This window comes from Somniosus microcephalus, chromosome 27 (assembly GCF_052327205.1).
Source record: "Somniosus microcephalus isolate GS21.2 chromosome 27, FLI_Smic_1.0, whole genome shotgun sequence".
Taxonomy (NCBI): Eukaryota; Metazoa; Chordata; class Chondrichthyes; order Squaliformes; family Somniosidae; genus Somniosus; species Somniosus microcephalus.
This window is the reverse complement of record NC_141013.1, coordinates 24,795,411-24,810,428: the sequence shown is the minus strand read 5'-3', so window position 1 is coordinate 24,810,428 and position 15,018 is coordinate 24,795,411. Positions and strand designations below refer to the sequence as shown.

The 15,018-nt window shown below is 44.1% G+C and overlaps 1 protein-coding gene across 17 annotated transcripts in view; it reads left to right on the top strand.

Moving 5' to 3' along the window:
* tcf12 (transcription factor 12) overlaps positions 1-15,018 on the top strand; it is a 295,499-nt gene that overhangs the window by 182,125 nt on the left and 98,356 nt on the right. The window contains exon 1 of one of the 17 annotated variants that reach the window (XM_085968742.1): positions 3,710-3,732. The exons of 13 other annotated variants lie outside the window; for them this stretch is intronic. In XM_085968742.1, the coding sequence (XP_085824868.1) occupies positions 3,721-3,732 (12 nt within the window). In that variant the 5' untranslated portion in view covers positions 3,710-3,720. Of the gene's footprint in view, positions 1-3,709; positions 3,733-8,532; positions 8,673-14,544; positions 14,744-15,018 lie in introns of those variants that run through there. 3 more of the 17 variants (XM_085968739.1, XM_085968741.1, XM_085968744.1) reach the window with 3 other exon arrangements.

Here is a 15,018-nt window from a genome sequence, read left to right as displayed (position 1 = left end):
CTCTCCCCCCCCCCCCCCCCCGGCCCCCTCTGGTCCCCGCCCCGCCCCCCCCCCCGGCCTCTTCTGGTTTCCCCCCCGCCCCCTCTGGTTCCCCGCCCCCCTCCCCCGCCCCCTCTGGTCCCTGCCCCCCCCCGGCCTCTTCTGGTTTCCCGCCCGCCCGCTCTGGTTCCCCCCCCCCGCCCCCTCTGGTTTCTCCCCCCCCCCGCCCCCTCTGGTTTCTCCCCCCCCCGCCCCCTCTGGTTTCTCCCCCCCCCCCGCCCCCTCTGGTTTCTCCCCCCCCCCCCGCCCCCTCTGGTTACTCCCCCCCCCCCCCCCGCCCCCTCTGGTTTCTCCCCCCCCCCCGCCCCCTCTGGTTTCTCCCCCCCCCCCCCCCCCCGCCCCCTCTGGTTTCTCCCCCCCCCCCCCCTCTGGTTTCTCCCCTCCCCCCGCCCCCTCTGGTTTCCCCCGCCCCCTCTGGTTTCCCCCGCCCCCTCTGGTCCCCATCCCCTCTGGTCCCCGCCCCCTCTGGTTCCCCCGCCCCCTCTGGTTCCCCCGCCCCCTCTGGTTCCCCCCACCCTCCCCCGCCCCCTCTGGTTGCCCCCCGCCCGCCCCCTCTGGTTCCCGCCCCCCGCCCCCTCTGGTTTCCCCCCCCCCTTCTGGTCCCGCCCACTCTGGTCCCCGCCCCCTCTGGTTCCCCCCGGCCCCCTCTGGTTCCCCCCGGCCCCCTCTGGTTCCCCCCGGCCCCCTCTGGTTCCCCCCGGCCCCCTCTGGTCCCCCCCCCCCGCCCCCTCTGGTCCCCCCCCCGCCCCCTCTGGTCCCCCCCCCCCCGCCCCCTCTGGTCCCCCCCCGCCCCCTCTGGTCCCGCCCCCTCTGGTCCCCCCCCCCCCCGCCCCCTCTGGTCCCCCCCCCCCCCCGCCCCCTCTGGTCCCCCCCCCCCCGCCCCCTCTGGTCCCCCCCCCCCCGCCCCCTCTGGTCCCCCCCCCCCCGCCCCCTCTGGTCCCCCCCCCCCCGCCCCCTCTGGTCCCCCCCCCCCCCCGCCCCCTCTGGTCCCCCCCCCCCCCGCCCCCTCTGGTCCCCCCCCCCCCGCCCCCTCTGGTCCCCCCCCCCCCCGCCCCCTCTGGTCCCCCCCCCCCCCCGCCCCCTCTGGTCCCCCCCCCCCGCCCCCTCTGGTCCCCCCCCCCCCGCCCCCTCTGGTCCCCCCCCCCGCCCCCTCTGGTCCCCCCCCCTCTGGTCCCCCCCCCCGCCCCCTCTGGTCTCCCCCCCCCGCCCCCTCTGGTCCCCCCCCCCCCCGCCCCCTCTGGTCCCCCCCCCGCCCCCTCTGGTCTCCCCCCCCCCCCCCCCCCCCCCCCCCCCCCCCCCGCCCCCCCCCCCCCTCTGGTCTCCCCCCCCCCCCCCCCCCGCCCCCTCTGGTCTCCCCCCCGCCCCTCTGGTCTCCCCCCCCCCCCCCCCCGCCCCCTCTGGTCTCCCCCCCCCCGCCCCCTCTGGTCCCCCCCCCCTCTGTCCCCCCCCGCCCCCTCTGTCCCCCCCCCCGCCCCCTCTGTCCCCCCCCCGCCCCCTCTGTCCCCCCCCCGCCCCCTCTGTCCCCCCCCGCCCCCTCTGTCCCCCCCCCGCCCCCTCTGTGTTCCCCCCCTCTGTGTTCCCCCCCCTCTGTGTTCCCCCCCCTCTGTGTTCCCCCCCCTCTGTGTTCCCCCCCTCTGTGTTCCCCCCCTCTGTGTTCCCCCCCTCTGTGTTCCCCCCCTCTGTGTTCCCCCCCCTCTGTGTTCCCCCCCCTCTGTGTTCCCCCCCTCTGTGTTCCCCCCCCCTCTGTGTTCCCCCCCCCTCTGTGTCGTGTCCCCCCCCCTCTGTGTCGTGTCCCCCCCCCTCTGTGTCGTGTCCCCCCTCTGTCCCCCTGTGTCGTGTCCCCCCCTCTGTGTCGTGTCCCCCCCTCTGTGTCGTGTCCCCCCCTCTGTGTCGTGTCCCCCCCTCTGTGTCGTGTCCCCCCCCTCTGTGTCGTGTCCCCCCCCTCTGTGTCGTGTCCCCCCCCTCTGTGTCGTGTCCCCCCCCTCTGTGTCGTGTCCCCCCCCCTGTGTCGTGTCCCCCCCCTCTGTGTCGTGTCCCCCCCCTCTGTGTCGTGTCCCCCCCCTCTGTGTCGTGTCCCCCCCCCTCTGTGTCGTGTCCCCCCCCCTCTGTGTCGTGTCCCCCCCCCTCTGTGTCGTGTCCCCCCCCCTCTGTGTCGTGTCCCCCCCTCTGTGTCGTGTCCCCCCCTCTGTGTCGTGTCCCCCCCCCTCTGTGTCGTGTCCCCCCCCTCTGTGTCGTGTCCCCCCCCCTGTGTCGTGTCCCCCCCCTCTGTGTCGTGTGTCCCCCCTCGCGCTCGCTCGCTCTCTCGCTCTCTCTCTGTCCCCCTCGCTCTCTCTCTCTCTCCCCCCCCTCTCTTTCACCATCTCTCTCCCCATGTCATTCTCTATCTCTTCCCCCATCTCACACTCACTCTCTCTCTCTCCTTTTTCTCTCTCTCTCCTTTCCCCCTTCACCTTCCCCCCCCCCCCTTCATGTCTCGCTCCTTTCCTTCCCCCTTCATGTCTCACTCCTTTCCTTCCCATCGCTTGCTCGCTTTCTTCCCCCCCCCCCCCCATGACTTCATTCCCCTGTATCTTGTTTTTCCAGCTTGTCCCTTCTAGTCTTTTCTTCATTCTCTTCGACCCGTCGAGAGATTGTGACCCTGCTCAAAAGATTTCAGCCAGCAAACGTAGACTTATCAAAGCACAGGTCTGGATATCAAGCGGAAAATCTTAAACACAGCTAACTTGTCCAAAAATAAAATTATTTTGGAACTACTTAAATACTTTATTAATGGCATGACGGAGAGCTGTTTGAGAGATCTAAACCACCTTGTGAGTTAGGCAAGGAATCTGATTACTCTGTAGTTTGTCTTGCTACAAACTACTGTTCCCCATTATCCATATCTTTCATAGTACAGTAATCACTCCTGTATCTGCAACTATTAGAATCTGCAATAACAGAAAATGCTGGAAAAACTCAGCAGGCCAGGCAACATCCGTGGAGAGAAATTAGAGTCAACGTTTCGGGTCAAAACCCTTTATCAAGACCCGAAACGTTGACTCTTAATTTCTCTCCACGGATGTTGCCTGGCCTGCTGAGTTTTTCTAGCATTTTCTGTTGTTATTTCGGATTTCCAGCATCTGCAGTATTTTGCTATCGTATTAGAATCTGCAATTGCCTTATATAATTATACAGCAACACTAGATGGCAGTGTCTGTAGGATATTTGGTTTTGGTCCATGTTGCTTGTACAGATTATTTCAGTGTTTTTTTCCTTTAAAATTATACTTAATATAGTTATAATGATGCATGTGACTTTTTAACATTTCACTGACCATGATGGTCAGATAACACCTTTTCAGAAATTAAAATTCAGGCTTATTTTAGTGATTCTTGCCCACAACCACAATTAGTTATTCACATTGGACGATCGTAATAATAGCTCTGCACCAAAATAAATGTATAGCCTTTTAATTCGAGAATATTGCATCTTGCGATTGTGATTTATGTTTGTTTTATCTTGTTCTGCTTTGAAATGTTTGGTATTTCAAATGTTTAAAATAAAATCATTGTTTCAGTATTTCTCTTTCACTACTTTTTTTAGTCCATTCACCAAATCTTGTCAGTTGATTAGATTGTGATCCTTTCAATTCAGCAGTATCGCGAGTTTCTTTGAAGATGTCTGAAGTTCAAGTGTTTAGTTATGGTAGACGCTGTAAGTTCTGTTTTCAAAATTGCCAGCTCCATATAAATGACAACAGGGTGGCCATTATGAAAAGTGCAGCAGCTTGTATTAACTTTGAAATGTGAAGTATAATACAAAATTACTTTAAAAAAAAATATTGTGTATATGTATTTTTAAACCGAAGCAGTAAAACAAATGAGAAAATATATTAATTTAAAATGTTGTTGAACCATTCATCCACATCTAAAATTCCCTTCTAATTGTAATTAGAGTACAATACAGTGTGTATATCTAGCATTTCAAAGTTGCACATTGACTTTACCCCATATACTGTCATGGCTCTTCCTCACTTTTAATTTTAATGCATTTTATGCCATTATGACTTCTCCCACGCTGTCAGAATTAGTCAAATCCAGATACATGCACAACTGTCCAAAGGCAGTTTTTGTTTTTAAAATCCCATTTTTTTTTCTCCTTCCCTCCCTCTTTCATTTCAGTGGCAGTGAAGTCCATTTAATGCAAATGGAAAAAAAATAAGATTATAACTGTAATGTCTGTGTGCAAATCAAATTGTAAAATGAAACATTAAACATCAAATGTAACTGTATCAAAATGTGCCACTTTGTCTGACCTTTGCAGATTGCAGTAAAACAAAATGCTAGAAATACGCAGCAGGTCTGTTTGGCTATGACATTTTGGGTGTAAAATCCTTCAGAAACCGACGCATCATCAGCTGTCTTTTCCCATCTCTTGACCGGTGCGGCTGTGTATTTCCAGCATTTGCAGCTTTTTATTTTTGTTTTACATTTGAGGCAAGCTTGCATGTGCATTTAAAAAACACGCGACAAATCTTTCATAATGTAGCAGATCTAGATTATTTACAATGTGCTTTACTTTCGTGTGCTGCTTTGAAATCCATTACATTGCTTACTGGTTAGTGCAGATGTGGACATACGCAAGTTTACTTTCAGCTCCCAACCACAGGTACATAAAACAATGTCATTTTAAAAAAACAGTACCTTACTTTGTGTTGCCTTCTCTTGACTTGCCTCCCCCACCCCCCCCCCCCCCCCCCAAAAAAAAAAATTGCTTCAAGCTGTGACTAAAACACATTTTTCATGCATCTGATTTGGTATCTGCACTTGAACACTGATTCATATAAAATGAAGTAACACTGAAGGGCGTGCTGAGACTCTTGGACTGTGTTGCCAACAGTCTATCTTCTCCCTGCTAGCTTCATGTGATTGGTGGCTTGAAGGAAAATGCTGCAGTTAAACCAAAGATACTCATTCCATGTGCCTTTTGCTCAGTAACCAAAGTGGGCTGTAAACTGGCGCTTGAGAACTTGTGTCGATGTATATTGATTCAAGGGTATGTTTCACTATAATTTTACAGCTACGTTGTCTAGCTCTAAGTTATCAGGAATCAAAGAATCTGTCTCAAATGCTGTTTATTTGTCCATATATAAATATATTTGCGGGTTAAGTTCTGTAACTTGTTTGAACCAGCAGTTCAGTGTACAGCAATACTGGACCTATTGCTAGTTGTGTATTGTCCTAAGTAAATACTGATCATTTTCAAATAAAGCAAGTAAACTTGACTACAGTAAGCGGGATTTGAATGCACTTTTATTTAGAATTTTTATGCTCGTTTGGTTGGGGCGTAGGATGCCAGTGAAAAATAGACTGTGGCATTTTATAGCAGCACTGGTTTTTAATGATCAACCACCGTGGAAGGGAAGGAATATTGAAAGCCATCATTACTATTTTATTTGGAATAGGTTTTACAGTCTTTAAGAATATATTTTTGGTGGTATGGAAAAGGCAGAAAAATTGCAACAGGTGATTCTTTCATGGCATTTTCAAGTGTGCAATACAAAGAAGGATGTCCCTGGACTTAGGGGGGCAGTCATCCCTCCCTAGTGTTGTACTTTGCTAGGGATAGACACAACATTTAACTGCAACAGAAATTAATTAAAATTTATACATTTTGAAATAGTGTTGCAGACTATTGCACCATGTTACAGAATAAAGTTTTGTGCCCAAGCACAATCCGTTGCCCTAAGGCCGCACTGACACTGATCACAAAATTCAGCGAACAAATGGGGGATGTACCTGTAGTTCTGCTGGTAACTCGGTTGCAGCAAAGCCAACAATAGTGAGTACTTGTTGGTACTTGGGATCTGATATTGGAAATTGCCATCTTGTTTTAATTAGGTACCTGCTTTGTGGGTTTGTTTGAAAATGTATATCACTAATTTCTAATATTACCAATAGGAGAGAGATCTCAATAATTCAGATTCTCTTTGTAGAAGCTTGTTCTAAATTATGTTAAAGGGATAGGCATTATACTGAATTGTCATAATGTACGCTATAAATGGAATGATGTCCATGCACTTGCCACTGTTTCTGCCACTTACTAATTACTATCTAATGCTTTAAAACAACCAATTGAGACAACCTAGGAGTGGACATGTTATGTAGAATTCCATTTAATGTGCCATCGCAATGTTTTGCTGTTCCTGCGTGCAATGAGTGGAACTTAATCTTGTACCAACGGAAGTTCTGCGCAGAATCTTCTCGGGTTACCTCTGTTCCCCAATAGTTTAAAAATATTAAACGTAGTAACAAAGGATGGCCACAAAACAAGAATAAGTGTGAAGGTGTCATCTTTAGGGCGTTTAGAGTTATGTGATTCAATAGAACACATTCCCCTTTAACATTATGCAAGTAAATTTATTGTGGTCTAAAGTCAAATAGCTCAGAAATCTTAACAGATAGGTTAGCATCAATAATCTCAAAATACAAATAGGAATACAGAATGCTTGATTATATTTATAAAGACATTTTTACTCTCATCAAAATCTCTAATCCACTGAAAAATATTTATCCTAGTGTCGTGTGTGTATTTACAAAAAGTCTAATCTTCACCTTTGAATCCAGTCCAGGCTAATCGAATCAGTTGCCTAGCTTGGAGGAACCTTAAGATCTTTGTATCTTTCTTGGCTGCTCGGGCAGTTTGACCCAATTGCTGGTGGAGAGATTCTACAGAACAAACCTGTGCATAGGTTGAGGTGGTTGGGATGGTTGGAGTTAAAATGGAAATGTCATTTGGATGCAGGGGCCTTTTGAGTTCAGAGCTGATGCTCCTTGTTGGGGGCACAATAGATGAAGCTTTGCGCTGTATGTGACACAACAATTCTTGATAGCCCTGTAGAATGTCTAATTCTCAAGTACTGACTTCCACTGTAAATCACATCATTGTAAAAAATAAATTTTTCAGTAAACTTTGCGCAAGGCAGTATGTGCGAGGTGATGGATGGCAGTAATTCAGGTCACATTCTGCGCGTCATCCAAGTGACCCTCCCTGGTAGTCACATGTCTGGCTGAAATAAAGTTTCAAAATCAACATTGTCACCAGCTGACTTGCTTGCTAGACAGAATCTAGGATCAACACTTCTATGATAATGGGATAAATAGTTGCTTTGACTGAGTTGCTATTGACCAGTAAAGAGGTATTGTTCAATGAAATAGTTTCTGCTTAAAGTAGAGATACTAGAATATTCAGAAATGTAATGCAGGTAATCATTATAGGGTCTTGGTTTTCATAAGACTGTTCAAACAATTCATCAAAGTACAGAATTTTACTATCTATTAAAATGCCCTTTTCTCCCTTTAAACATCAGTATAATACTTTGCAGCGATTCCGTTTTTATCTCGTGGAATAGAGACACTTTGGGGGATTTAAAGCCCTTTTTAACATATCACTGCCTGAAGAGACAAAGCATTCATAAGGAGGTTCAGTGAATGGAATTGTTAATTGTAAATCAAAGCTTTTCCACTGGCCTCACAGGACCAAAATAGGCCCTCGTGGTCTCTGGAGGAAGTTGTACGTCATTTTGCCTGGCATTTTATTAGCCTGACGTATATTGTTCTTTTGCAGCTGCTGCTGAGCTTTTTTTTACCAGAGTGGGGATTGTGTGTGCGTGTTAATGATTTTGCTTTTTCTACTAGGATGTATTTTGTACTTTTAAAATGCCTTCCATGTTGTTTGTTTTTGACGCCGTTATACAGAACACAAAATTAGTTGTGAGGAAAATTCAATCGCTTTTATGTTTTCCCTTTTTGAAGACTTTTTTTAATGCTCTGTCTCGTTGTTATAAGACTGTGTTGCAACATTATCTCAATATAAAGGAACCATACTTTCATTATAGTATGCACCTCATTATCAAGTATCAAATGTGGGCTCTTGGGAACTGTGTTATAATGAGGATAGAGAGAACAGCTTTATTTGAGCAGGTTCCTGTTTCTCTGCACAATGGATTTACAGTGGACACTTTTTTTCCTCTCGTGTAAAGCACTTTTGTTCATGTCTTTATTTACATACTTGGTAATAATTTGGGACAGAGACAGATGGCTGTGTTGCCCGAAGTGCATCAGACAAAGTCTTTACTGCTACAAGTGTGCTAATTTAATTAAAACCAACAGATTAAATGTAGATTTAGCTTTTGTTGTATTTTAGCCTCTGCTTCATTAAATGAAGCTACTGGCAGAAATAAAGGGTGTGAAAAAATATAGTTAGTTATCCATTCTACTTTTCTTGGGAGATCACTTTCTATCCCTTCTCCTCCCCTGCCATATTTTAATGTTCCGATATAAGTGTGTGTGTTTGCTGTGGCAAGACCACTTCCAGTACTGAATATGGAATGCAGCCAATAAAGCTCAACTTCCCTCCCCTGGCTGTTGCATAGAATGGTTCAGCCTACTTTGCATAAGTTCCTTCTGAGTAGATCCATGTGTGGAAAGGTTAAGGTATTAGTCTGCCTGAAATTGTGCAGTTGAATGTGTTGCACTGTGAAGTGCACAGTTGCTGATCTCGCTGCACTAGATTTCGCCAGCAACATGTATTGTGCTTACACAGTGCCTGGGATGGGCAGCAATTCACTTATGTATTACTACAATAGGAAAACGGTAAGTGTGGCTTTCCTTTGTGTAACATTTGTGTTGTAATTGGCTAACATGATTAGTGGCACAATAGATAGTCACACAGAGCTGTCAGCAGTTGTAACTTATTCTCGTGTTAAAAAGCTAACATTTATATTCTAATTAGTTTTGTTTCTTAAAAGCTTTTAATGTGTGTGTGCATGTTTCTAGCATTCAATGTCATTTTTAAAACTGCAGAAGAAGAAGACTTCAAGCTCTTATGAAAGTTATATTAAAGCGTATGTGCATAGAATATACCTTTTTCATAATCTGTTTTGATTGCAGCATAGATTTTAGTGCAGATCATTTGTTTTTAAGTAGTGGTCATTGATCGAACATGAAGGCAAAGAGTATTAACAAAAAAAATTAAGTTTAGTTAGAAGCGCAATATGAATCTCTGGGAACAATTAAGAAACAGCCAGTTGGTTAGCTCTGAATTTCCTGTTTAAAGAAGAGGTCCAGGAGCTGGCTTTCATATTGTTCCATCTGCTTCTAATCAAGTGAGCATTCTTGACCCTACAGGGAGTTAAATCTAATTCTCAGTCATGTCACTGATATTCTCTTTGAAACCCAGGATTTTCCACACAGTTTACACCTTATCCTGCAACATGATGCATTGTGTTAGTAGGAAGTAACCAATCCGTTTTTTTCTCCCCCAAGAACATTGTTGTTGTGGGTCAGGTGAATGAGGAAATACAGCATCGTAAACAATTTCAGGATCTCTGCTACTAGACTGAAAAGTTCAAAATCCGATTGTGATTTTAGAGCTTGTAACTAATTTGATGCAGATCTGTGTGGCCATTTTTCTATAAATTGGGTTCATTCTTTATCAAATATGTAAAGAACTGAAATTGATTTAATAAATGCAGTGCAACTATGTCTGGCATGAATTAGACTTGATAAGTGTGAGGAGGTTGTGGAGTATTCTTTAAAATGCTGCGTGTCGTATTTAATTGCAGCTGTTCGTACGTGATGTGCGTTCTTGGAGCTTGTAAGTAGACTTAGGAGTTGATGTAATTTTGTGTTTTGCATTATTGCTCCATTAGAACATGCTCTTTGTTCTTGAAGCAACAAAGCACAGCTTTGATCTTTTAAGTATTTCCAGCTCGTAAGGGATAGTAGGGGTGGATATTGTTGAGGGGCATCCAAAGAAAATTGATAGCATGTGCCTGCAGTAGGTCAAAGGTCACCTTTTATGAGCTCGCACAGTGAGTAAATAGATAATAAATTATGCCAGAGACCTGTGTGCAGACGTCAATGCCCTAAAAATCCTATGTGAATTCCAAATAATTAATTACAGGCAGTTGAGCTAAATAAGAGCCTGCAACATTTTCTGTGCAGTTATGAAATATAGGCACCAACAAGCATGGGCAATAACTTTTAGAACCATGGTTAATCCTGGGAGGGATTGGGGTCTACAGCTTCAATCTTAGTAACCTGTAAACTGTGTGTTTAAAACGTCACAAACTTCAACTGTGTGTAAAATTTGCATTTTTGATATTGGAAACTGAATAATGGTATAGTGCGTTCAGTAAAGGTATCATTAAACATTTGAAAAATAATTTTACTCAGTAAATAAGCAGTGTGTTATGAATGAATCTATTTGTATACTTCCAGACATGGTTCTTGTTTTGAAGTCAAAGATTTACAGTGGTGGTTCATTCTGGTTTTCTTTTATTATAAATATAACTTTTGTTCTCTGATTTGCCTAAGCAGAAGCTTAGAGATCATAGTTTGACTGGGAGAGGCCTGATTGTGATTTATTTTAATATTAAGTGATTGATTCAGGCAAGGATCACTTTGCTTTGACATGCCATTTTTATAACTTCCCCAGTGTATGTGATCCTTTTTATAAATTCATTATTACTTTCTTGTCTGCGCTATTCTCCTTTAGCTGGGAGGATGGGATCTGTTGGACAATGGACATCTCCACAGCAGCTGTTAATGTGGACCCACATTGGATAGTATCCTTCCTTGGATAGATGCGGCTGTAGATTTACCCTTCCCTTCCTCCCCAACAAATTCTTGTTACGACAAGGTGTTTGATCTTTAACGGAGTTAAAAGCAGGAAAATCAGGCTCTCGAGATTAGGTCGGTTTAAGTGATGGTCAAGACTGAGAGAGGGTGTGGGGCTTGAAGCTGAGCCCCCTGAATGCCATTCCAGGCTCTATGTTTTGCATTTCATTCAGGTTTTTAAGTAAATGATAATGACCCACCACCGTGACATTTACAAAGTAGGAGATAATTGACTTTGTATTTCAGTGAAATTGCTACCATGCAGTAAAGACTGGGGTCATCGCAGTACTAGATGATGGATCACCTTGTGCCTATAGAAAGAGCTGTGATGCAGTGGTGTGCGTTTAGCATATTGGGGTTGCCATATGGACATACAGATTTGCACAAAGTCTAATTAGAATATTTATCCACCTCTCCTAAACTATAATTACCCCATTTAAATGCAACAAGAATCTCATTTTAGGATGTATTGTTCTGCTGTTTAGAGAAAATCTTTCACCTAATATTTTAACTATTTTAACAAATAGATGTTTGGTTCACATCAATATGATTTAAAAGCTTAAACTTGCTCAGCGATCACACACCATTATAGACCTTGAGCTACCAGTATTAATTATGAGTATGATTTGTACTGAATTAGACATTTAAATGGCCACAAAAATGAGGTTTAAAATGCCAAGCTAATCATAAGGAAACAGAATTATAGAGCCATCTACATTGATTAGGTAATGCAGAGATTATAAAGCAGGAAGCAATTACTTGCTATTTGAATTACTATAAGACTATTGCTGGTATAGTTTAACCAATTTTTATTGCTAGGGATAAACATTTGAAGCAGAGAAAGATACAGGGCTGAGGAGAGAGCAGGGCAGTGGGATTAGTTTTGGATTGCTCTAGCAAAGAGCCAGGACAGACGCCATGGATGGAATAGCCCCCTTCTGTACTGTAAATTACTATAGTTCTAATTCTTCCCACAGTTGTCAGTAATCCAGATACATGAAAGCTTAGTGAGCTGCACTGGTTAAAATGTAATTCGTTATAAAAACAATTGAAGACATTAAGTTATTGGATTATTTTAGTTTTTCTCTTGGTAATTATTCATTGTTGGGTGACTCTTCGATGTGTCTGGGAGCTGAATTTCAATTTCACCTGAATTGATGGGAGGGAGGTAACCTCTCTGTTTGAAATTGTTTGAGCAATCTCAGTTCCTACTGGGGTAAGTCTGTAGCACAAATACTTCCCATGTCTTTGTACAATTAGTGCTAAACTGGTAGTCTCGAGAGCCTACAAGATTGGCTGGTAAGGGAAAAGGAAAGAAATGTCACAGTGCTGTGAGGAAGCTGTTGAGGCATGTTTGGGCAGAGTACAGATTGAGCAGGGTGCAAGAAACTTCACCCTGTGTCTAACCTATGCTATACCTTGCCTTGGGATAGATGATTCTAACATTGGGTGCCTAAAGTGCAATATTCATTTTGAACACTGCCTCTGCTTGATGAGTCACAGAAACTATTGATGTAACTGTATTTGCACAATCTCCCAATCAGAATATGAAGTGATGGCCCTGATGGGTAACTAACAAGATAGATTAAACCTTGTTCATATTGACAACCTGGGTTTGGAGTTGCCCTGTCTTAATCTAACCTTCAGTCCACAATGTAAATACTGCACACCTATTTTTCACTTGAAATATATTGGCCTTGGAAGGCGTGCAACGCAGATTCACTAGAATGTTGCCAGGGCTCCAAGGGTTAAATTATTGAGAGATTACATTTATATTTCCTGGAATATAGAAGGTTTAAGGAGTGATTTGATTGAGGTTTTTAGGATTTTGAAAGGAATTGATTGGGTAGATAGAGAGAACCCCTTTCCGCTGGCGGGGGAGTCGAGGACAAGGGGACATAACTTTAAAATCAGAGCCAGGCCATTCAGAAGAGAAGTTAGGAAACACTTCTTCACGCAAAGGGTGGTACACAACAACAACTTGTATTTATATAGCGCCTTTAACGTAGTAAACCATCCCAAGGCGCTTCACAGGAGCGTTATCAAACAAAATTTGACACCGAGCCGCATGAGATATTAGGGCTGATGACCAACAGATTGGTCAAAGAGCTAGGTTTTAAGGAGCATCTTAAAGGAGAAAGAGCCCGAGAGGTTTAACGAGGCAATTCCAGAGCTTAGGGCCTTGGCAGTGTGCAACTCTCTTCTATAAAAGCTCAATTAATAATTGTAAATCTGAGATTGATATGTTTTTGCTAGCCAAGGGTCTTAAAGGATATGGAGTCAAGGCAGGTGGATGGAGTTGGCCAAGATCTCATTGAATGGCAGAACAGGCTCGAGGGTATGAATGGTCTATTCCTGTTCCTATGAAATGGACCTGAGCATAAAGTACACACCGCTCTGGTATATGTTTTATTCTAGGACAAATACAACATAAATGCCATCCCTGCAATATCCTCCTCTTTGCAGTATTTTAGCATTAGATACTTAGCATTAAAATTTATCACGTTCTAACAACAAGGGAATTGTTCATTTCTCAGCCTTTTATGCTTTTGTGAAGTTTTCCCCTCTAGGGAAATTGTAAATCTGTATGGACCATTTTTTACTTTTGCTTTAAATGTAGTTGACTTTATATTTTAGCCTGCAAAAATGTAGCACAGAAGAGGCTTTGACATTCATTGCTTTTATACTTGTTAGACAGACTCGTGAAGAAATTAGAAAAATCCATCCATGTTAAAAAGAATACCTGAACACAATATTGTAAAATAGGAAATAGCCAAAGTTTGAAGTTAATAGCGCAACATGTTTAATACTGTTAGGTTTTATTAAATCTTTCTGCATCACTCTGTATGGCTGGATACTTGAACCAGAGACTGATCTCAGGCTTCTGTTATCCATGCTGTTTTGCAGATCAACAAACAGGTGGTACATAAAATGTGAGAAAATTAAATGGATGCTTCTGTCTTCTCCCTCCCCTCAGTGGCTTGTTCCATTTCTTGACTTAAAATTTGTCCATTTATTGTTGTAGTGACTATATTTTTCTTTTTCAAAGTTAAATAGTCAAATCTTGGGAGTTGAGGGCCAGAGTGCCTTACTAAAATATTTTCATCGCATTAAAAATTAGAGATATAATCCAGGTATTAAATTGTCCTCCAAAATCCTGTGGCATATCATTTTATTGATGACATTGTTCCCTTTCATCCCTCCACACGCCCCCCCCCCCCCCACTTCTGTTTAAAATTTGTAAGGGACCAGTGGTGGGATTTAAATATTTACACATTGATATTAAGTAAGGTCTTCTCACCATGGGACTTGTGTAATTTCTGGCTTGGTATTTAAAGCTTTTATTAAAGTATGGCCATTTTGTTTAGGGAATTGGTTATAATTAAGTGCATATTTCAGCATATGCAGTCGAGATGAGGTCAAAGCTGATGCGACTACGAGATTCAAATAATAAATGACCTTTCTGGTCTTTTTTTCCAAGTAAGTTGGATTTAAGCGACCTTAATTACTTGGTTACATGTAGCAGTAACTTGCATCATATCTGAATGAGCCACTATTTCCATTGACGACAGCTCTTCATAAAGCTATTTCTCAGTTAAAGAACACTCACCCGCACCACTGCAATTGTTGCACTTTAGTTTGTGTATTCTTAATATTTAAGATAGAAATTCCCTAAAAAAAAAAAGGGTCTTTTAGTTCAGAATTAGCCTGTGACTTTGAGAGTTTGTTGTAAGTAATAAAGGAAGGGCACTTCTGTCTTTGGATTAATCTGGCTTTCCTTTCAGAAATCGTTTGGGGTGCAGTGGGGGGGGAATGTTAGCATGTGTGTCGGTTGAGATGAGTTTTATTGGCTTTTTGCTGTAACTCCTGTGGACTGCTCTAAGATTCTATTGAGCTTCGCTCCCTGCCAGACAGGCATGTTGTCTACAATTTGCTTTATTGATGTTTCAGCGTGAAGGTTATGTCCATTTCCACCAGCACGTCAAAGCAGCAAGGGAATAGATCAGGTGCAAGACTAGTCTGATCTATACTGTTTGAAAATTGTACGTATTCAAAAAATGACATGCTTATTTGTTCGATCTGTTCTAGTTTGTAAACCCATGAATTAAAGATTTGCTTTATGAAATGGTTTCAGGAATTAAAATTTTACTCAGTTTTTGTTTCATAATGGGTGTTTGAATAATCATTTCATTGCTGATGAAGCACCACTTATTGAGCTGTGCTTCAAATGAATTTTTTTACCTCAAATTTTCTCGGCAAGTTTTTCTTCCTTTCATGAAATTGTTGACTTTTTGTTGGGAGTACTTTCGCAGGCATT